The sequence below is a fragment of the Echinops telfairi genome, unplaced genomic scaffold, assembly GCF_000313985.2.
Source record: "Echinops telfairi isolate 266 unplaced genomic scaffold, ASM31398v2 ScPeMD7_7400;HRSCAF=8409, whole genome shotgun sequence".
Taxonomy (NCBI): Eukaryota; Metazoa; Chordata; class Mammalia; order Afrosoricida; family Tenrecidae; genus Echinops; species Echinops telfairi.
The window spans coordinates 62,327,013-62,351,145 of NW_022111300.1; the positions used below are offsets into that span (position 1 = coordinate 62,327,013).

General features: G+C 53.3%; 1 protein-coding gene across 1 annotated transcript in view; it reads right to left on the minus strand.

Annotated features, from left to right (window-relative positions):
- The window catches only part of PARD6G (par-6 family cell polarity regulator gamma), a 51,914-nt gene that overhangs the window by 3,563 nt on the left and 24,218 nt on the right, over positions 1–24,133 (minus strand). Inside the window, exon 2 of the mRNA XM_004715930.2 lies at positions 21,692–21,914. Within this exon, the coding sequence (XP_004715987.1) occupies positions 21,692–21,914 (223 nt within the window). The remainder of the gene's footprint in view (positions 1–21,691; positions 21,915–24,133) is intronic.

Consider the following 24,133-nt stretch of genomic DNA (forward strand, 5'->3'; position numbering starts at 1 on the left):
CGGACAGGGCCACGGGGAAGTAGCTAGGGTTAGAAATTACCGAGACGCGGGAAACGGACAGGGCCACGGGGAAGTAGCTAGGGTTAGAAATTACCAAGACGCGGGAAACGGACAGGGCCATGGGGAAGTAGCTAGGGTTAGAAATTACCGAGACGCGGGAAGGTAAAGACACACCTGGTTTCGGCCTCAAAGGAAACCAGCTTTGGGCTGATTCTGTCCCCTTTCAAATTTAGATGATTCCTTTTTGATTGTGCATTATAGGAGAAGACCCAGCTAAGAGGGAGAGCAGCTTGGGGGTGGCAGGGAAAGGGCACCCTTCTCTTTCTCTTCTCAACTATGAACCCCCATGTGTCTGTTAGCCAGAATTTCCCACTTGTCTTTAAAAGAAGTGTCCCAGGATTCCAACTCTGGTTTCTAAAAGAGCTTTTCACAAGATCAGAAGTTGTCACAGCTCCTTTGGAAGGCAATAGTTCAAGTTTTTTATTTATTTTTATTTATGCATCTTTATTATTTTTATTTATTTATTATTTTATTATTATTTATTTTTTTATTTTTATTTATTTATTTTTTGTTTTCCACCAAGAAAATGCGTTTATAGGCAAATGCCCATCCACACGTTTTCAGATTTGTGTTATATTTTTCTTCTCCAACTTGTTTCAGCAATAAAAAAGTAAGCCTGTTCCTATAAAAGTGTGATGATTGTAAGTTTTCATACTAAAGATGATTCAAAGAAATACTTTCGTTCAAAATAACCCTTCATTCCACGTGAACATTAGCACATCTGTGCCTGAGACAGGGTAAAGCTCACTTACCGTTGGGGGAAGCCTTGTTGCCCCAGGGTCTGGCTGGGGTGGGGGTGGGGGCGTGTCACAGAGCCTGCCTCACAGTTTCCAAAGTCCTGAACCGACTGTCTAACTGGACATGAGCTAAGGGAGGAAGATGTGATGGCAGGAAGGTAGCCACCTGCCAGGGGAAGAGGGGTGCTTGCTGGGAAGGGGTGTGTGAGGATAGTGAGGGGGTACACAGACAGGAGGGGTGTGGGTGGGATCAGGAAGAGGGTAGGGGTGATCCATGAAGACAGGGGGTGGGCTGTGAGGACCCATGAGGAGACACATGGACTGGACACTGTCTGAGAAAGGCCAAGTCACGATGCAATTTGGAGAGACGGTTCGGTTCCTTTCTCATTTCTCGGGGGACCAGCTGTGCTCCCACGGTCACTCTCCCAGCATGTCCCAAGTGGGAAGTTCCAGACAGGCCAGCTCCCCTGCGGCTAACTTGAGTGACTGGTGAAGACCCTGGGTCTCTAGGGCTGCATCCACCCTCCAGCAGCTGAGACGCTTCCTCCTGGCCGAGGAGCCGGGTGGGCTGGTGGCAGGAGTGCAAGGTTATGGGGGCACCTTGGTGGCCTCGCCATCTGTGGACCACACCCACTGTGCCAGCAGCTAAAACCTGGAATGGTGTCAAACCACACTGTTGTGGGTCCTGCTGCAGGGAGCCTGGCCCCTCCGAATGCCTGTGATGCGACCTGCGGGGCTTGGGCGTCCTGTAGGCAGGGCCACCACTGTGGGAGCCACCACAAGCATGTCATGGATTCACACTGGTGAACACAGAGCCTCTGGGAGGGCATCTGACCACAGGCAGGAAGATGATCCATGAACCCCTCACAAAAAGACTGAGAGCAGTTTGTTAAAACTGCAGACAAGCAGACAGTTTTTCTCTTGGCATGCAGCGGTGACAGGAGCATTCTGTTAGAATGTGGGTGATGTAAATGGAAGGTCGGAGTCCACCCAAAGGCCCCTTGGAAGAAAACCCTTGTGATCTCCTTGTGCAGGATCAGCCACGGAAACGGACACAGTCCTCAGACATGCAAGATGTTGCATGTGGCAGAATCACTTCGGTACCAGCTGGCAGTGGCAATGACAGGAATCTTAGGGCAGAAATAAAAACGGCCCAGGCAGCGTCTTAAGCATGCACAGGCTGCGAAGCACACCATCCAACACTGCGATCTTTTGGCCCCAAGAACTGATCAGATCACGTTCCTAACAGTCAGGTCTGGCATGAAAACTGCATCACCAGTAGTCTTCAAGTGCCTGAGATGGGGCGATGGGCATTACGAAAGAGGAAAGGTCCCCACAACTAAAGTGTCCCTCCGCCTCCAAGGAGGCATCCTGGGCATGCACTAAGTACATTTCAAAAAGACAAGCCAGTCCTTCCTTTCAACAATGGACTGTAAGTGGATTGAACTCTTCCCTCAAAATTTAAAGATTGGCTAAATGGATAAGACAACATGATACAACCACATCATGTCTACAAAGAGACCCACTTTAGATCCAAAGACACTGGTAGGCTGAAGGTGACAGGATGAGGGGAAATTTCCATGCAAACATTAGTCCAAAGAGCAGGGGTGGCTACATTAGCAGTAGACACAACACACTGTGGTAAGTAAGAACTTAAATAATCACCCAGAAGACAGAGTCATAATGAAAGCACCTGGCATCAAAGCCCAGACATACATGAAGCAATTACTACAGAATTACAATGGTTGGAGACTTCAACACCACTTTCAGTAGCAGAAAATCTAGACTGGTCAATGGGAAACAACTGGAATAACAGTTGTTGTAAATGAGACCTCATACAACACCCCACCAAACTACAGCAAAGCACACATTCCTCTCTAACACACATGGCCCTTTCTCTCCAGGACAGACAATAGCATAAGTGGCATGCATTTAAATAGGTTGAAATCATACAAAGAATCTTCTGCAAATGCAATCAATTAGACTAGAAATCAGACGGGAACTTGAGGAATTCACACATTTGAAAATCAAGCAACATCCTGTTGAATGACCCAGGAAGTCAAGCACCAATCAACAGGCCAGTTAGAAACTAATGAAAACCCCAACAGACCCCATATGAAGCTACCCCACAGTACTGAGAGGGGAATTTACAGCTGTAACCACCCCTCTTAAAGAGGAAGATCTCAAGCCAATGGTCCAGCTTTACAGCTGGAGGAACTATACGAAGAGGAAAGTATGCCCCAAGCGAACACAGGGAAATGACCCACACTGACCCACAGCGTCAAGTCAATTGACCCAAACCCCAACTGCCGATTGTACAGAAATGGAAAAGCAAGCACCCCTGAAGTGTGACATCAGTCTTGAAAAATAAAAAGCCAAACTCAAAACTCTCAATTTCAATGTGTGTGTAAAGCTACAGCACTCTAAACATTGTGGTGCTGGTGTGCCAGGACAGGCATATAGGCCTCTGGAATAGAGCTGAGTCCAGAAATAACCCTTTGCCCCTATATCCAATTGGTTTCCACAAGGGAGTCCAGGCCATTTGTTGGGAAAGGCCTCTCTTCAGCAACTAGTGTGGGGCAGCTGTGGAACCACATGCAGATGAGCGAAACTGGGCCCCGACCTGAGATATGTTCACATCAATCTTCACACAGCAGCATTTGCAATCGTCAAAAAATAAGCCGAGAGTCCCTCAACAAAATGATACAAACAATGTGCTTCATCCACACAACAATACTATTCCGCCACAAAGAGAAATGAAATCCTGATGAATGCCAAAACACAGATGCATCTTAAAAACACCTCGTGTGAATTACATCAGACAAAAGGACAAAACCACATGGTCCCACTTATCTATAATATCTGAGATAGGTAAATGAATATAGACCAAAGTAGATGAGGGGTTGTCAGGGCCACAGGTGAGGGAAGGATGGACAGTTAATGCTTAAAGGGTACTTGACTTTCTGTTTGGGGGTGGGGGTGGGGGGAGAAAAACTCAGGTAGTGATGATACTGCAATGTGAATGTAGTTACTATTACTTAATTACAATTTCTTTTTGGTCATGTATATTTTACCACAATAAAATATTTTGGTTGGTGAGCCAAAACAGCGTAGCTTTAAAATTGTTTCAAAAATGCACCTGGAGCACCCAGAAGTGTGAGGGTGTTAACTTGCGGATGGAGAGATTGTGAAGTTCCAGGGAACTTGTTTTGGGACAGCTCACTAGAAGCCCCAGAGCGCTTTCAAAATTTCATTAAAATATTTTTTAAAATTAAGAATACCCATAGAAATGCCTCAAAAGCACTGATCTATCAAAACAATCTCAAGAGTATATGAAGATGGATGAGCCTAACCATGAAAAACGGGTGCTTTAAGATGCCTTGAAGCACAAAACGCTAAAAATCACGGTACAGTCCAAGTACAAAACAAACATTCCTTCAGGATGGCTGCGCCTTTTCTTTAAGGTGAAAATCGGATGGGACCAGTCAGAACAGTGCTAACCGTAGGTCCCCTTTGGGAGCCCTTCTGCAGGGTGGCCGGTCCCTGGGGACCCGGGTGCAGGCAGCTGTCAGCATGTCCTACCTTGGGCCTGGGCTGCCACCAGTCAGGGGCTGGCCGAGAGCCTGTCCCTGTCTCCCTCCAGATCCACCCACAGTCGGCTGCTCTAGTGACCAAACAGCCTCTGCGCGGGACCCTGCCTCTGGCGTGGGAGGCCAACATTCCAGTGGGACTGCCACAGGCACAGAGAAGGTGCAGGGGGCATCGCCAGGGCGCATTCTGGCCCCAAGGGTGGGCACCAGCACAGTCTTAGAATGCTAGGAGCCAGTGCAGTCTGAGAAATGCCTTTCCTGTGTCCACCTGACAGGTGTGAGACAGGGAGGGGCAGGCACACACACACACACACACACACACACACACACACAAGCCCCAGCTTAGAACCCACCACTCAGCTTTGGGTGAGAAACCCACGGTCTGAATCAGGCTGGCCGGACCTTCGTCCTTCCTGTGTCTATGGCCGCTGAGAAGCCCCTGCTGCCCTCAGCACCCTTTCTTCCATGTGCTTCGGATGCCTGTTCATTGCAGTCAGCTGTCCTGCAAACAGTCTCCGTATGTAACCCAGGCCTGAATTCTCAGCCCTCTAGGAAGTGGGTAAACTTATTAGCACGCCCAGCAAAGTCACATTCAGATTGTCCTAGAGTCCCCACCCAGGGTGGCTGAGACCTGATGGGGTAGCTCTGATCAGAGCCTTCCAGAACATTCCAGAAACATTCTCAGATCCAAGCAAGGCTGGATCCTTGCAGATACTAAGACCCGCCCTCTGTCTCCAGTGCTGACTGGGCAATCTGGGGCACCTCCGTGGGAGTAGGGGTGGAAGTCAGCTTGCAAGGCAGGCTATGCTTGAACGCTGAGCCCCACCTCCATGCTGTTAGCCCCACTCCATGCTGTTTGCCCCGCCCTTCCTGGGAAGCCCCACCATCTGTACCCCAACCTCCCCACCTCCCCTCTTTGCCCTGCCCGTCTCTGATAGGGCCAACGACAGTGCTCACACCTGCACGGGACCACAGTTTACCCTCACCCAATGGAGGCCAGTCGGCGCCCCCAACTCACAGCATGTGTTAGGTGCGCTCTATCCATACCTGTCCTCACGTGGCCACAGGAGCCCTGTCTCCACCAAGAACGCAACGAGCAGACCTGGACCCCCCGCATCTTTGGTCTGGTCAGGTGTGCACAGTTCAAAGCTGGTCTTGGCAGCTGGGACACCCCTCTTGTCCTCCCTGCCAGATACCAAGCCCTGGGCTCCTTCCTCTTCACCCAAACCCTAACCCTCCCCACCATTCCCTGAGCCCTGAACCACCACCCCATCCCCGAACTCTGCTCACTCACCCTCACCACTGCCCCCCACCTCCAAACTTTCTCAGTCTCTGGCTCACCACCTCTCCTGTTTTAAATCAGTCAGATGATTCTTAGCTAGATGGGCCACACGGTGAGTCGGGCAGGGCGATGGACTCTGTGCCTCCAAGCAAAGCAAAGTGGCTGCTGGCCTAATCTTCCCATGCAAAGGTGGGGGCAGGGAGGGAGAGGAAGGCAGGAAGGAGAGTGTGTCCTTCCCTGCACTGCAGGCTGAACGGAACACAAAGGACCAGCGGCAAACAGGGACTTAACTTCCCGGCAACCCGGCCAGGAAGGCTCTTCCAGCCCCAGCTTGTCCAAGAACACCTTCCCTCCCTAATTAAACAGGCATGCACACACATACCCAGAACATTCCAGAGCAGCACCACCAGTTGATGAAGGAACAAGTCAGAACACGATGTCATCTTTCAAGGCCGGATGCTCCTTCCACTCCCATGTGGAGAGCAAAAATCCGTCCCTTCTTTTTAAGAAGGAGCCCAAAGTCTAGCCAGCAGTTTTAGCTTTGGCCTCACCAGTCCTCCTGTTCAGGCCAAGCACCACCCGAGCCACACACTACGTGATGCTAAGTCCCTTCACACTGCTCCTCCACCTCTGTGTTCACCTGGGTCACATCCGGCCCCAGTCACAGTACCCATCAGCACCCCTATTACAAAGCTCCCGTTCACAGCCCCAGTGACACAGTGCACCCCTCTGACAGCCCTGCCATCACAGTTGACCCTCGGTGCCTCTGTGCCACAGTGTGGCGCAGCACAGCACAGCACAGCACCCCTGCATCACCAAGTCCCTCACATCACAGTGGCCCCCATATCACACTAGCCTCCAACGTCACCTCACTAGGAGCTGTGTGTGAGCCCTCCTCCCTTAATGCGCACGCTCGGGATGGACACAGGTGAGGCTGACTGCAAAGAGCAGCCGGAGTGGGCCGGTGTGCCCCAAGGAGGGGGGTCTGCTTCATGGCCCACGGGGTCACAGCAGAGGTGGTCAGGGGTGGCTTGAGGAGAATGGAAGTGTGGCTGCAGTCAGGCTGTTGGAGCTCTGGGCAATGAGTGGCTCCACTGAGGTTCGGCCTCTCCCACGACCGGTCTGATCATGGTGACACAGGGCACAGCCTTCCCCAGAGCCCCAAGGACGTGGGCCCCAGGTGGGGCGCCATCACAGGCCTGGCCTTCTGGTCCCCTTTAGCAAAGGGGCTGGTGCCCAGCTGTGGGGGTGGCAGGGTCCCAAGGGCAGCGATGGACGTGGCAGGGCGTGCAAGGGGCTGAGGGGCGCTTGCCTGCTGCCAACACTGAGCCCTGAGCAGGGCAGGGCACACCCTGCATGCGACCTGGGGGCACAGCAGGGCAGGGCAGGTCCTATGGGGCATGGTTGAGCACAGGTCCTGGGAGGTCATCGTTTGTGGACCATTGACACTAAGCTCTGGGCTGAGCCCCGCCACAACATCCCGGGGCTGCCCGATGGTTGCCAAGAACAACTTGTCCCCATTAAGACTTCCGCCTGACTGGGGGTGGGGGCCACTGGAGGGAGGGGCTCCTATCTTAGCAACAGCGATTTCTGGATCAGGCTGTGCTTCTTGAGGGGGGCGGGTGGGCTGGTGGCTGTGGGGTTCTTACAGCCACAGCAACCTCTCACCTCAACCAGCGTCTGCTCCACGCAGCCTCAGAGGGCCTTCAGGGGCTGTGGCCTCCCCCCACCACAAGGCCTGTCCACAGTGAACATGAAGCAGCCTTGGGGATCCATGCTTTGTTTGTGAATTGTATCATCAACCTTTTTTGGTTCCTTAATTTTTGGTCGTAAAAATGCACCACCCATCTCATGCTGGATTGGAATACACATTTGGGAGCTTCCTGGTCCAGATGGAAAAGGGCCAGTTTGGGTGGGAAGAGGGGGTATGGGGATGCTGCAGGACCACACTGCACTTACATCATCACAGGCACATGGGTGTACACAGAGGAGCCCTAGTGGCATAGTGGGTTATAAGTTGAGCTGCTAACTTCAAGGTCACTAGTTTGAAACCACCAGTTGTTTCAAGGGAGAAAGATGAGGCTTTCTACTTGTGCCAAGAGTTAATATCAGAAGCCCACGGGCAGTTCTAACCGGTTCTGTAGAATCACTTGGAGTTGGAATTGACTCAGTGGCAGTGAGTGGAGTTTTTCTGAGTGTGTACATATGGTTCTGGGATGGGCACTGTGCTAGTTACATAATCTGTTGTCAGTTTGAGACTTACGAGTGAAGGGGTGGAGTTTACTTGCCAATGACCTCCCTTGGAGGTGCTAGAGAGATAAATAGCTCATTGCAGCCAACAAGACACATGGAGCTACTCTAGAGCCCTGCACTGAAGGAACCACATGCAGACCCCTGCCAGTGCTGAGATGCTTACAACGCCACTGGAAACACAAGACTTCCCACCCACTGGCCTGTGATCTTCCTGCATTCGGCACCATTGCATGTGTTTCGTGAGTCAGAAGAGGACTTTATAGATTGGTGTCGGACATATGGGCTAACATCGGACTTATGGAATTGATCTAGACTGGGCTGGTATGTTTTCTCAATATTCAATTTCTCTTGTATATGAAACTCTTTCTTATTCTCATGTGTCTATAAGTTTTGTTTCTCTAGTCTACCCAAACTAACACAGGCACAATATACTAATTAAGAACCACACTTCCATCATACATGTGTATGTATATACACACAGCTTTGGGTGTGTATAGTATACTAAACAGGACCACACACTACATGCACACGTATGTAAGATATGATGTGTAACATACAAGAAGCCCAATACAGCACCTGACTACCAAGCAATGTTTTGTTCTGTTGAACATAAGGTCACTATGGGTCGAAACCGACTGGATAGTGCCTAATGGTCTGAGCCCATCAGCCACCCTGCTGGAAAAAGAGATGGCGTCCATGAGGAGGAAACCATGCATTAGATCTATAACCAAGAAGCCCACAGGTTCTGGCTCCAGTGAGGCTTGAGGACAGAGAGCCCCCGCTGTGGGTTTCTGTGGCTGTGTAAGTCTTGTGGAGGTAAAAGGTCCCTCGTGGAGCTGCTGCTGCTGGTGGGTTTGAGCTACCAACCCTTCTGTTAAGACTGCAGTCTTGGGAACCCTATGGGCACATCCATTCTTTCCCATAGGGTCACTATAAGTCTGAATGTGCTTGACGGCACTGGGTTTGGCTTTCAGCACACCTGTTACACGTTACACACACATGATTGCAGGTGGTACACACGCATGTCCTTCCCCACAAACACAGGCTGAGAGATGCGTGGTGGCCCTGACTCCGTAGTCTGAATACAGACAGGGCCGGGAGGTAGGGCTGAGAATACACGTACTTTCTCAAGGATGTAGCCTGGGCTAAAAGCTCGCTGGTAGAATCACTAGTCCTTGAACCCTGCCTTTTGTCCCTTGAAGACACCGCCTTTCAAAGTAAGCTCTCCTCAGGTGAGGCTTCGAAGAGGCTGGAACCAGCAGAAGAAACAGCATCACATGCAGGTCTTCAGCTAATGAGCCAAATCTTCCCACTAATGTGGGGCAACAGGACAGGCGGGTGCACAATCCCCAACCTCCATGGCCACTTTCCCGGTGATACTGCATAGAGCAACACTGTTTCACCTGCATGTGACCCCCAGCCCCACCTCAGGGGGCCAAAAAGGAAGCTAGCTGTCCCAGTCCCAGTGGTGGGGAGAGAGGATGAAAGGGGATCAGCAGAAGAGCGCTTATACTCTTACTAGAAAAAGTTAAGAAGCCTCTTGTTTTTGGTCTAGTTATCTGTTATTCTCCCTTTGTTAAAAATAAGCCAAGTCCTCATATCCACTACATAAAAAACGGAGAAAAACATAAACAAACACAGCTGCAATTCCATTCTCGTTTCCCACCATTGGTATGCCTTCTTCCCTCACAGTAGAGTGGTCTCAGGGAGGAGGGTGCCACAGAGCCCACAGCCTCCTCAGCGCCCAGCAGGAGCCCTGGCCGGAGCTGTCAGTGGGGGATGGGTGGGCATGGCCAGAGCGCATCATGGCCACTCTGACCTCCCCAAGAGACTCTCCAGGCCACAGAGCACAGGAGGAGGCAGCTGGCCCAGGCCCTGCCCACCCAGGCCTGAGTTCACCACCTATGCCTGTCTGCTCCTTGAAACAGTCTTTTCCTTTATTAAAAAGAAAGGTTTTACTGAGTGTTTAAAAATGTAAATTCATGGAAGCGGGGAGGGAGGGGAAAATGTGAGGAGCTGATACCAGGGGCTTAAGTGGAGAGCAAATGTTTTGAGAATAATGAGGGCAATGAATGTACAAATGTGCTTTACACAATTGATGTATGTATGGATTGTGATAAGCGTCGTATGAACCTCTAATAAAATGATTTAAAAAAATGTAATTCATGTACAGTCTGATTCAACAGTTTGCCTATATTAAAGAGTTAGGCAGCTATCACCACAATCAGTTTTAAAACATTTTCTTCATTTCTGTACTCATTATTAGCACTCCAGTCCCCCAACTTCCCCCACCATAACCCTAAGAAATAAGCGATCTAGTTACTTACTGTCTTATAGATTTACCTATCCTGGATTTCACATGAAGAAAATCAGACAAAAAAATAATAACAAAATAAAGCACAGAAAACCCCCAATCCAAAACAAAGTAAAAAATAATAAAACCTAGAATTAAAACTGCGTCCCAAGGAAGAACGACTCTCAATTTAAAAACAATTTTTTTTGTATCTCTATTAATCCTCTTTCTGAGGCACTCTGTCTGAGATGAAGGCTGGTCAGTGATCTGAGGGAATTCAAGGGAGGCTTCACCTCTGGGGACTCTGCAAGTGGACTTGGGGCTTTCACGGTCATCCGTACACTTCTAGAAAGTGTTCAGAATTTAAGCTCTACTCTATGACCTTGGATTTAATTATTTACAATCTGTGGCTCACACAGGCTGGTGTGGCTTCTTACATGTGGGCTTGGCTGGCACCTCACTTGCATGGCTGCTTGTTTTTAAGATCGGTTTTTAAAATGCTATTCTTTCTGACAGCTGGGAACCATCTGCTTTCACCACCACACTTTGCTATAGTCCCCATATCTTCACCGATCCCTTCATGAGGGTAAGTATCCAGTAGAGCTGCATCCTAAGAACTGACTGTTGAAACTGTGTTTCACTGAGAGAAAATTCAAACAGTGTAAAACCCACCATTTTAATGTGTGTCTTCACATCAATCCTCTTTCTGAGGCACTCTGTCTGAGGTGACGCCACCACCGTCATCTAATGACAGAGCATTTCATCACCCCCAACAGGCACCGCGCCCTCCATCCTCGCAGCAGCTGACTTGGTTGTTCCCTGGGCTGGCGTGTCTCAGACCGCTCTTCTTTTCATGAACTGATGACCGACGACGGAGGGCTCCCTGTGTGGCTAGAGCACAGTGTGTTACCCACCATCTCTCGATGGACACTGGGGCTGCCAGGAACAGTGCTGATCATGCCTACGTTTCTGGGTGGACATTCCTGTCCAGCTGTCTTGAGAAGGGATTTGGGGTCATGGAGTCCTTCTGATCTCAGCTTCCTGAGGAACGGCCAGTCAGTTTTCCATGGGGCAGACACCATGTGACAGCCCCACCAGCCCTGGTGAGGGCGCTGTTTTCTCCTCATTCTTGCCAACACTTGTGGTTTCCATGCTTCTAACAGCCACCCGAGAGGGGCAGCGGTGGTTGTGGTGGGCACCTCGATGAAGAACGAGGCCGGGTGTGCTTTCCTGATATTGTTGTGCTTTCCTGATTTGTCCAGCTTCTTTAGAGAAGTGTGTTCATTGGGTCTTTTGTTTTTTTTTACTATCGAGTTGTAAGAGTTCATTCTAGATACAAGCCTTTATCAAAGATGTGACTCCAAATAGTTCTCCCACCCCCTGGTTTACCACCAACCTTTCTTGATGGGCCGCAGAAGCACTGAGTTCACTGTAACGGAGAGTCTGACTTGCTGTCCCCTGGTTGTGCTTTCCGAGTCTTACTTATAAACCGCTGCCTAACTCACGGTCACATCCCTGGGTGTTTCTAAGGATAGCAAGCAATAGTAGCTGTTGCCCTCATTTTCACAAACAGCAGCACAACGACCTGCCTGTGGTGGGGCACGTCTGTCACCCCAGAGAAGCAGCCCAGCCACGAGTGTCGGCCCCACAGCAGGGCAGGAACCAGCAGACTGACTCCACTGGAGATGCAGAGACCTGACTGCAGGCAGGAGGCATGTTCCCCTGCAGACCCCACCTGCACAAGCTCTGGGCAATCTGCAGGGAAGCAGGAGAGTTCAGCAGGGGTGGGGTGGGCAGGGAATCTGAAGGTGCCATTCTCTGCCAATGGCGTTCCTCCAAACACGGGCGTGACCTGAGCACACCTGGGGGGCAGATGGTGGGGGCGGGGCGTACCTGGAAGAATCCTCAGCCCCTCGCCTGAAGAGAGTAGTCTCCCATCTGGAAGGGTCCCAGGTCGGAAGGTGTGGTGCCCAGTCCACCTCTGTGGCTCTGGTCTGTGGGCAAGTAGTTACCTAGGTTGGCATGTCCTGGCTGCCGCCTCGGTGTGCCATCCAGGCCCTGAGTCCCCACGGCCAGTATACAGAAGGTAGAAGACACAGACGGGAAGCAGAGGTCCCAGGATCCTGCCCTCAGAGTTCAGGCGTGGTGAGCAGCCTGCCACTCACAGGTGAGCCACGTGCCTGCGGCCACTCTTCTAAACTGTTTTGGCACCTTCCCCTCCAGCGGTTCCCCTCCCCGCCTCAGGACCCCTGTTAGTCTGCTCATTGCAGACCGCCTGGGAGGGACACGAAGCGAGAGGAGGGAGCTGCAGCTACACGGTCACGCGGGGGAAGCGAAGAGGCTGGAGGCCTCGAGGGTGATCCACGGCCCCACCCCGGGGCACCCTGGATGCTGGCGTGCTGTGGTGGGCAGTGTGGGCCCGGCCAGGAGCAGAGCGCTCTTCATGTAAACAACTTTCCCTCAGCCTGGATCAACAAACAGGAAATGACACACAGACATCCACAAGTCTCTCTCTCTCTTTCTGGCCACTGAGTTTGAACTCATGCAATTAATACTCAGAAAAAGATAGCTTTCATTTGGCTCAGGATAGATGTTTCTGCAGATGGTCCTGGGCTGGTTTTCTGGTTCTGCTCTTGTAGCTGTGCCATTAGCGGCCGCTCTGAGAAAAGCTCTGGGAGAAATCGGTGTGGCCAGGGGGCCTCCCCAGCCTGCTCCTGGCGGGTGCCTGCTCTGCATGTGGGTGGGAGGTGCAGAAGCAGATGCAGCCAGGTGTGAGCAGCAGGTGAGCAGTGCTGGGCTCTGGACCTGCCGGATGCTGCGGAAGAAGGGGAGAGGCTGGCAGATGGAGCCAGGGACCAACAAGAAGGGCCCACGGAAGGCAGGGGTACCGCACCATCTCCCAAAGTCTCTTCCTACCACACAGCTCTCAAATGGCACAGCGGGTGACGCAGGAAGGTGCACCAGGAGGCTTGCGCTGGCCACCCCCCTGCTGCAGGGCGTGGCCCAGGCCTGTAAGCTGGCCTCCTCGTCCCCAGAGCCCTTTGTGGTGGGTCAGGCTGCCGCAGGAGCCCAACCTCCTCTGAGCTGGAGAGCCATCCTGCCCTGCACACATTGCTGAGGCACCCACAAGTGCCCGAGCCAGACCACTGAGCGCAGCAGGGAGGACGCTGCCCGATTGGCCTACGTGTCTAATGAGCAAGAATGGAAAATGCAAGAGTCGCACACTCTCACTCAGGCTGTGGCGTGAAGTCTAAATTCCCAGGAAACCCAGGAAACCAGGCGCAGAGCCCACGGCAATCATGAAACCACACGTCTAGACGCTGCCGGGAACCCGGCCTCCTGCGACCAACAGGCTGTCACTCTGGATCGCCTGCACTGTCTGTCTCTAACACGCTGCTTTGCTCCAAGGTCGCCTTGAATTCCCCAAACGGGGAAATGAGCATCTACGCGTCCGTGACGCGACAAGGAAATGCCAGGTCCCCAACCTGACAGCGTGTATCCACAAAAAGCCCCAAGCTCACTTCGTCCTTGGTGAGGCAAGACCCCAGGGCTAGGAGGACAGAGCCACGCTCTGTCCATTCCACCAGGTGCCCCAGCCAAGCAACCTGGGGGTGGAAATAAGAAAAAAGTATCCAAGTTGGAAAGGGAGAGGTCAGTCTATCTCAGCTTGCAAGTGAATAGGAGCTTGCCTATAACAGACCCCAGAGAACACCCAGAATAAACAAGCTCAGGAAGTTTGCAGCTGAGAGCACAAAGATCAAGTAAACGCAGTCTGTACATTAGCAACGAACCATCCGAGGAGTCCCGTTCACCACAGCAGCACACAGAATACCTGGCACTAGATTTAACAGAAGAAACACAAAAGTTGTGCACACAGAACGAAAGAAGGAAGCAACGGGAAGAAAACAAAGACTGGAATGCACAACCCTATCAGGACCTGGGCAGGCGGCTCTGCAGCACTTGACACGTCCACCCCCCATGGATACTCCAACAAGAACGCCATCCCTGCCACCCGCTCACGGGCCAGCAAGTCCTCCCCTGCCTCCTCCCTGACTGTCCGGGTGATGGCAACCTTGTAGTGGCCTGAGTGCTGGCTCCTGGTGAATGTGGGGCAACGCAATGCTACAGGAAAAACTGCTACCAAGAATGACTGGCCAGTTCTCTACAGGCACTCCGGCCTGTCCCCTGCTCCACTGTGGCATGTCCCTTGAGGTATCCTGGCCTAGACCCTACCAGTGTGGTCCATCCCTGGCCTGGCCCCTGTCACAGTGTGGTGCCTGCCAGTCACCAGATACCTGGCAACTCAGGGACATAGGAGGCTGAGGGGCTGTCCACGTGTCTGGGAGCCCCTCCAGACGTGCTGCAGGCAGGGCTGAACTCAGCCTATACTTATAGACATGACAGTGGTTTCCAGAGGGGACAGCTGTAATTGAAACCACCAAGAATAACTTGGCAGAAAACACCCTCTCTCAAGAGTGGCTGCCTCCAGCGTCCCCATGGCTGGCGCCCAGCGGCGGCTTGGCCGACATATCAGACGCAGGGCCTTGTCGGGTAACCCAGAGCCCGGCCTCGCTGCCCCTCACCCGCTGGCCACCATGGAGTGGGTCCTTTGCAGCAGATGCCAGCCCAGCAGTATCTTGCTCAATCTGATGACCTGGTGGACGCAGGGTGGTGGGGGGTGTGGGGACCTTGGCCCACAGGCCCCGGAAGACAGAGTCCTGTATGTCCCCTGGGCCCCTTGCAGCTCCATTAGGCAAGATCTCCCCCAAGGCGAGGGGTGAAGCACAGGAGCAGCAAGCTGGCTCAGCGCAGTGACCCACAGGGCAGAAAAGAACTGCTCCATGTGGCTTCCCGGGCTCTGTCCCAGGAGGGAACTGCCCACCTTTCAGCCCTCAGCTGTGTGCTCATCCCGCCACGCAGCCAGGGTGCCTGCAAGAGGAGTAGGTCTGCAGCACCACCAGAGCCACGGGCAGGCCGCTCCCTCAGCTCTCAGTGCCCAGCAGAGGCTCTGAGTGGGCAGAGGAAAGGTTGAGGACGCTTGCTCTCGGTGGCTGGGGTGAGGCTCCAGGAGCCTCCAGTCCCCCCATGGAATCACATGGCCTCAAAGACAAACATTGTACCCACTGTCCCTCCTCCGCCTGCAAAACACAAGCTTTGGCCTTGAGCTGTTCGAGTGGCTGTGGCCGCAGAGGACGTGCTCCTGGAAGTAGGTTCCCATTTGTCTTCCAAAGCACCCATCAGTGGATTTGAACCCCCAGCCTGGAGGACTGACCGCCCACCCGCCCACCGTGGCACGGCCTGAGGCTGGTTAACAGTGTGGGTTACAATCAGAAGCAAGCCTCTTTCACAGCAAATGGCTTCAAAGAGACTCAGTCCTGCCTGTGTTTGTATGTTTTCACACATCTCCTAAAACAGAAACCAAAAGACAGTCTAGCCAGTCCTCGGGAGAATGAAATACACGGTGCCATCCACCTGAGGTCCCTTCCCTGGACCCTGCCCACCTTCCGTGCACACCTAGAATCAACGTTCTCTCCACTGCTTCGGTCACATGTGCGGCTTTCTGAAAGACATCTGGTCAGCTCGTACAGGAAGTCTGACCCCCGCTGGCCTTGTACCCTGCAGGCACACCCCCAAACTGGGCAGCGCTCCTTCCTCTACTTGGAGGCTTGGCAAGCAACAGGCCTTCCAAAGGGAACTTCCGGAGGGGGCAGTCTCTCCCCCACCCCCCAGGCCAACACCGCACACTGCACAGAGCCTTCCAGACCTTGTGGAAGTTTCTCTTCCTTCCCTTTCCCACCAAACACCCACCAGACTGCCTCCCCCACCCCACCCCCAGGCCAGGTGTGGCCCAGGTGTGCTTACACAGGCCCAGTGGTGGTGGCAATGGGACACAGCTGAGGGCCTGCAGCTTCTGGTGCGTTGGTGAGAATTGGCTTTTAGGCCCAGTGACAGGTAGTCCCTGACAGGGAACTGCTGGGTCTGTTTTTTTGGGGTGGTGGTCTTGGGTTTGGCCCTCCCCTAAAGTTTTGGGGCTGTGCCTCAGACTTAAGTTGGCCAGGCCTTCAGTTTGAGATGCTACTTTGGGGTGCTGGGTGGGCCTCAGTCACAAGGTAGCCCTCATGGAGCCCCTCAGAAGGAACCCAGGCCAAGGGGGGCAAGGAGGTCCCTTGAGACGAACCCATGTGGGGCTGGCCATGGTATGTGCAGAAAGACAGCAGCCCCCGCGGGGCTGACTGCAGACTTCAAAACCCCAGGTGGTCCCAGTCTCTACACACATTTCTCGGCAGGACCACAAAGTCACACTTGTCGAGGGACCGGAGACCACCACAGCCCACCAGTCCCAAACCCCAATTTCCTTTATCTGACTCTTCCCTGGGTGCCAGTCCCACAGGGCAGGGGCACTCCTGCAGGCTCCACGGAAGGGAGCAGGCCCAGGGGCTGGCGTGAGTGGTGGAGAAGGGACCAGGCACTGCTGCTCCAGCTCCACATAGCAAGCGGGAGGTGCTCAAGGGGCGGTCTCTGCCTGGAGCCTGCACTCCTAGCAGCCAGCAGCTTCTCAGCCGGGAAAGGGCATTTCTGCAGGCCCTGAGACACGCCTGTAGGAGCAGGCTCATGGTAGTCCCACAGGGATTTATACTTACAGGGACCAAACCAAAACCCAACTCGCTGTCATCGTTGATTCTGACTCATAATGAACCTGTAGGGCAGGGTACAACTGCCCCTGTAACTCTTTGGGAGTAGAAAGCGGCTGGAGGTTTCAAACTGCTGACCTTTTGGTTAGCAGTCCAACTCGTCACCCAGTAGATCACCAAGCTCCTTTACTTGTAAGGACAGAGCTGCTTTTTGGAACGTTTGACTCCAGCACACCAAAGTCACACTCAGGAGTGATGTAGGAGCAAATGACTCTGACTCAGTGACCATTCTCAGCCTGTATTTCTGCCTCCATTTGTCATGTGCCAGGTGCAGGCCTGGGCAAGGAGGGGACATGCCGGGTACAGAGCCTGGGTGAGGAGGGGACATGCCAGGTACAGGGCCTGGGAGAGGAGGGGACATGCCAAGTACAGGGCCTGGGTGAGGAGGGGACATGCAGGGCCCGGGTGAGGAGGGGATGTGCCAAGTGATGCCTGTGTGTTTGTTCTGACCCTTGTGAGTAATTTTCCAGCAGGAGTGGATGGACAGTGAGAGGCAAAAACAGGAAAAGTGAGTGCAGACAGAGGAAGCCATCCTGCTGACGTTCAGGGAAAGAAAGTCATGGTGGAAACCTCTTGGTCTGGACGCGGGCCCGGGAATGCAGGTGAGCGGTGCCCACAACAGACGCTTCTCACCAGTGCTCTGGCCTGTCCCGTGCAGGCCCTGGTCCTAAAGCTGGGTGCGGGGTGGGCCAGGCTGGACCTTGGTGGGCATTAAAGGCAGCGAGTCCTGCTCTGAGACTGAGGGCCGCACCTCACTCACTGCCAGCAACTCTGGTAACCCGTTTGCTTGACTATCCGGAGCGCCGGTTCATCTTTTGCAAGCTGGGAAGATAGAGGTGTGTGTGTGTGTGTGTGTGTGTGTGTGTGTGTGTGTGTGTGGGGCGAGGGGGCTTCAGAAAACTCATGGACAAGCAGAGTGAGCAGATCATGGGATCGCCCACCCTGTGCTGAAGCCCGTGCCTTGCGTGCCAGCAGGGTTTCACGAGAGAGCAGTGCTGGCATCAGGACGACTCTGGGAGCCCCAGGGAAGACGCCCCCAAGTGAGGGGAGATGTTGCACCTCGACCCCCGGCCCTCAGACGCTGGCTCTGCAAGTTGGGGTGAGACTGAGGCTCCTCATATTTAGCAAGCCCCACAGCCCCACCCCAGGCACCACGTGAGAAAGGCCTTAGATGATGTCTGGGGTGGTCATATCACTACCAGGAGCCCCAGCCCAGAAGAGGAGCTCCTGACTGTGGGCGCGGGACCTCCTGGTGACCATTCATGGCCCCAACACTCAGGGCAGCAGGAGACAACGTGGGAACCTGACTCTCAGGAAGGACCAGACGCCAGGTCCACTGGCCAAAGTCTCTTACTAAACAAGTGGTCCACCATCACCAGGCCTCCGCAGCCCACGGGGTCAGTGAGCACACAGCACCCACCCCACAGTCCTGTCCATGGGTGTCACCCATCAGCCAGCAGTTGACAGCATCTGCTAGGACAGTCAAGCTTGATGACAACTTGCTCCACGATCCTACTTGGGGGCACAGTCCTCTGCAGCTCACTCATGGGTCAGGTTCTGGGGTGGGGCAGGTACTTCACCATTTGCTGAATTTTCAGAGCCGGGGATGCTAGGAGCTCTGGGAACAGAGTACAGGAGCGAGTGCCAAGCATCACACTGCCCCCACGTGCAGAAGGACACATTGCAGGTGCAGATGCTCTGTCCACACCTGCTGGTCGAGTTCTGCCACCACCCTCAGGGCCCAGCTAGCTCAGACACAGCAGAAACTTCCAGTACCGGAGAAGAGGAGATGTTAGCGATGGCAAATAGTAAATAAAACAGTTATTAAAAAGCTAAAGTGTTTTCATGTGCTGAGGATGGCTGGATTTGGACAGGGCGAGCCTGGCAACCTCCCCACAGTCCACATCGGTGGCACTCGCTAGAATCCTGCTTGATTACTGGTAGAAGCCAGGCACGGCAGCGCTTCGGAAGTGCACCACACTCGTCAGGTGCCATCGAGTCGGTTCAGATCCATAGCGACCCTATGTACAACAGCAGGAAACACTGCCAGGTCCTGCGCCAGCCTCACAAATGGACCACACTTACTGAGACATTATTGACTTTCTGAAGTTCACCAGCTTCGAGTGCACAACGGGCGGATGGTTAGCCACGCACGCGTACTGTGTCTCTCCTTCCTGCCGAGTGCGACCCGACCTTTTGCACGGTGCTGTGCTGGGCAACAAGGTACATGGGCGGGCGGGGGCCAGAGTGAGTTTTTGCGCAGGCGTGGGTTGTGTGTAGTGTTTTGTGGAGGGGGCTTCACGCCTGTGTTCATAAGGGAAACTGGTCTGCAGTTTGCCCCGGGAGTCTTTGCTTGTGGGGGGAGGAACTATTTAAGTGGAACATATATTATTTTTTTGGGAAACCGTTAAGGGTTCATTTCAGCATGCACTACTGCACTTTTTGGGGGACAATGTAAGATGTGTTTCAACAAAACCCGTGTCAGTATACAGAACTCCATAAGGGGTTGCTGAGTCTGATAGTGAGCTTGTGCCGGGTGGGCATCCGTGCATGGGGTCTCGAGGGCCCTGGTGTGGGGAAAGGAGGAAAGGCGATGCGGTGCCACCCTGTGGGGCCTCAGCTCTGGCTGACTACCTGCAGGTAGGAAGCTGCAGTAGAGGGCCATGTGCTTCCTGGTGGAGAGGCCTCTCACTGATTGGCTAGTCTGTCTTGAACACAAACACAGGCCCCGCCCCCCACTCTGAGGTCAGCCCAAGAGCTGCAAGGGCAGAGTAGAGGCTCGGTCCCCATGAGCTGGAGGGCCAGGCGGGACCATGTAATGGTTTTTACATCTGTCTGCTTGTCTGGAGCTCACCCTGGGCAACAGCAGAAAGGGGGGCTCCTGTGGGGAGAGGGGTTCAGGACAATGCCGCTTACAGTCACTCTGAGAGTGAAGGAGTGGGAACAGGGTGCAAGGGTCCCAATAGTGAGAACAGGTGAGGCCCTGGAGCCTCGTGGACAGGGCAGCACCCTCTGTGGCCCTGGGCCAAGCCTGCGCTCCACCTGCCCCAGAGTGACGGGCCTCCCTGGGCCGGGAGGAGCAGGCCACCAGCTGTCACAAACAGCACCACCGCTTAGTGTGAGTGTACGCCCCGGTGCTAGCTCAACTTGGCACTCAGGGGGCTGGGCCACCACCAGGAACGCCCCAGCCTCTGTGCAGCTCGGATCCGGACAGAGTGGGCAGCCACGCTGACCAAGTACATAATGACGACGCCTCTGTCACCAACCCACAGTGACCCCCACCTCCACCAGCACCCCCTGCAGAGTCCATGGGTGGGGAGCAGTAACCCATGGGTGTACACTACTTGTGTGGCCATTTTGTGAGTAGGACACAGGTGCAAGAGGGGAAGCCACTTGCCCAAGAGCGTGACTCTCCCACCAGCTTGGCAGTCCTGTCCCCGAAGCCCTTATCATCTTCCCCACCCCCCACTCTACCCTGCCTCTCTACCCCCCTCTCCCCTCCACAGAGCGCCCAGAATACCCCCAGGCCCCACCCCTCCCTCTCACGCTGAGACCAGGTTTGCACCTGGACCCCATTGGGCGCTATGCCTCCTTCCCAGCCACTGGGGGTCCCCAGGGAGGAGAGAGACAACCCTCAGATCACAAACTCAGTGGTCCACCGCCAACCCCTCACTGACAGAGCTTCCTCCAGCTTCTTATTCTACAACAGGGGTCCTCTCAGGCAAGATATGACAAAATAATAATTTATAACTTATCAAGGGCTCATGAGGGAGGGGGGAGCGGGGAGGGAGGGGAAAAATGAGGACCTAATGCTAGGGGCTTAAGTGGAAAGGAAATGTTTTGAGAATGATGAGGGCAATGAATGTACAAATGTGCTTTACACAATTGATGTATGTATGGATTGTGATAAGAGTTGTATGAGCCCCTAATAAAACGATTACAAAATAAAATAAAATTAGCTGGGGAAAAAAAGAGATATTTAAATAAGGTGTACACACACACACAGAAAAATAGGGGTCCTCAACCTGTGGGTCACGACCTTTCACAGAGGTTGCCCGATTCATAACAGTTGCAAAATGAAAGTGATGAAGTAGCAACGAAAATAATTTTATGGTTGGGGGGTCACCACAACAATGAGGAACTGCATGAAAGGGTCACGGTATTCCTGTTCTAAGAATGTTCTAGAATGTCCATGGCCTCCCAGACAGGAGAGGAGCAGAAACCCTCTCAAAGGCAGGTCTGGGGGTGCACCAGCTTCAGGCCCCCTACCCTTATCCACCAATCTGTGAGTCATCTACTGCCACAGGCTGACAGTGTATTACTGAGGGCCCAGGCTCTGCAGCTAGACCGAGCAAGGCAGACAAGTAAAGTGAACTGCCTCCCATCCTAACAGCTGCGAAACACCCCAGTCACCCGCCCTCAGTGGCCTCCTACGATGACTGGCTCACGCCTTGTCCTCACTGAGCTATGTGAAAACCATAAAATTATTTTCGTTGCTACTTCATCACTTTCATTTTGCAACTGTTATGAATCGGGCAACCTTTGTGAAAGGTCGTGACCCACAGGTTGAGGACCCCTATTTTTCTGTGTGTGTGTACACCTTATTTCTTCCAGCTAACGTGCTGGAAGAATCAGTTATGCTTCCCCCATTACTGAAAAGTCAGAGATCAACCCCATTTAAAGTGGTAACACTGCTCAAATCCAGCTTTTCATGACTGCCACAGAGTGTAGCAAACCTCCCTCCCTGACTAAGCAGGGCCCTGGGCTCCAGCTGCCTGTGTTACCTCGCTTCTGGACGAAGACTCGGAGCAGGGGGCAGGCACTGGACACGGCCTTGCAGAAGTTGTCGTCATTGTTGATGGGCAGCAGGTCGCCGTGCACGTCCGCGTAGCCTATGGTCACATCGGCACCGGTGAGGTGGTGGGCATGCACCACCAGCTGGTAGAAGTCCTTGAACTCGCCCGGCCTGTGGCGGTCTAGGGAGAACCTCCGGAATTCAGCCCCAAACTGCAATGAAAGAGATGGGTGAGCAGACAGCAGGGGCGGCAGCTATGTGGTTGGGGCGGGGGGTGGGGCTGTGAAGAATAATGGGCTGCCAGTCTGGGGTGGGGGTGGATGTTGTTGTTGTTGGCACCCAGGTCAGATGGGAAAAGTAATTGTTGTGCCAGCAATTTCTGGGAGATAGGCCTCTCGGGGGAGCCAGGGAAGCTGGGTAGGGACAGGGCTGAGGGAGGACAGGCGAGGGTCTAGAAAGGCGACAGGCCAGGCAGGATTCCCAGAGCCTGGTGAGAAGGCCGGCAGAGAAAACTGGGCAAAGGGGATCTATAATCAGTTCAAACAAGGAAGCATCTGGGTGTGATCTGTAGAAGCAGAAGGAAGGACAGAGCCCTCAGGAGTCAGTGATTGACTGGGCCTTTGCCCAAAGCAGGAACTGGCTGGACCTGTGGCCACTCTCACCTGAAGAGCTGCTGGCTCCTGATGGGGGCAGCAAGCAGGCCCCATGAGGGTGTCCTCACCCCACAATGGGTAGCCGGGCTCACCCTCACTGGGTGGAACCCACACTAGCTGTGCTGGCCCCAAAAGGCACAAAACGAAGTCCTTCCCATTTGCACCCTCTGGACCTGGCGACTCAGCATGCGCACTGGGCAAGTCCAGCAGGAGGGGCATGAGAGACACCCGGCCCTCGAGCACCAGCGGCTGGCACTGCGACACCCACGGAGCTGCAGCTGCTGGCTCTTGGACCACAGAGGCTCTAAGACAATCACCTTCTGGAGAGTTCAGCCTAACCAAGTGGGCTGCCCCTCCCAGCACAGGAAGCCAGCCTCCACCATCCCACAAGCCCCGAGCAGGGACAAGCTCCCAGGAACCAACAATGGGATGATTCAAAACGCTGGTTGGAGAGAGCCATCTTTCATGACTAGTCCAACACCCAAGGCCTGCTGCCTTCCTTCCCTACTGGTGGCTGAGGCGAGCAGAGTCCACTGTCCTTAACCTCTGCCCCTGGCAGGGCCCTGATTCTGCTCACAGATGAGCGGTATTCTTCTCAATATTCAGTCCCCCAGATGCAGCTGGGGAGCGGTTAGATTCCTGCTAAGACAGGGCCTGGTGTGGAATTCTGACACTCTGTCCCACAGCACGGCCTGTGCAGGGCTGGGGGCACTCAGGCAGAGGCCAGTAACTGCTCTCCCACCTCTTAGACCTAGTAGTTCTCAAGAAAGATGTGCATCTCAGAAGCTTTTTCTTCACTGAATGCACTATTAGGGTTTGAGCACACTGCCTCATTTCAGTGATGAGACCGGCTCTGACTTCAGACGGTGGCACCTTGCTGAACATTCACTCTGTCTGAGCACCAATGCAGGCTCGGCACAGACCACACCTAGGAGTCTAGAGATGTCTCGAGGTGTTTCCCAGTACTTCTAACAAATTTCCCGAGAAGGCATTTCCATGAGGATTCTTCTTCAGAGAAACCATTTCCAGACTTTTCCGGACTGAGTCTGAACTTGTGCCAGCCCCTGGCTTGGATGGCCTCGAAGGAACATTTAGGCAAAGGCAGATTTGAAGTGGAGTGCACGGGAAACATGCCTTATTTTAAAGTGAATCAGCAGGAGTACTAACTTCATCTTTTGTCTTCCCACTACATCAGACAGCTGCCGCTGGCTGTTGTCAACTCTGACCTCAGTGACCTCAGAATGCCCCCCAAGGTGTTCTAAAGTGAAAATCTTTCCCACAGCAAACTGCCAGGTCCTCCCCTTTATCCCACCTGCTAGGTGAGTGCTCACCTCCAGTTTTTTGGTTACCGGTCATGTGCTTCACAACTACGCCATCAGAGTTCCTTGTTGGTCCAATAATGGTGAGAGAATTAGCAGGTGTGTTCCCTGTCATACAATTCTCAATCAAGCCCTTGCTTTGTACATACAAACCTCCAAAAACCAACTCCCTGCCATTGAGTCAGTTCCAATTCATAGTGACCCTGGAGGACAGGTTTGGAATGCCTCCAATGGGTGGGTTTCCGAGACTGTAACTCTTTACATGAGTAGAAAGCCTCATCTTTCTCACACGGAGCAGCTGGTGGTTTTGAACTGCTGGCCTTTTAGTAAGCAGCCCAACAAGGGCTCCATACTTGTCAAAAATGGAAAGTTTAAACATATTTTCTGCTTTTTTAAAAAAAAATCGTTTTATTAAGCGCTCATATGACTCTTATCACAATCCATACATACATCAATTGT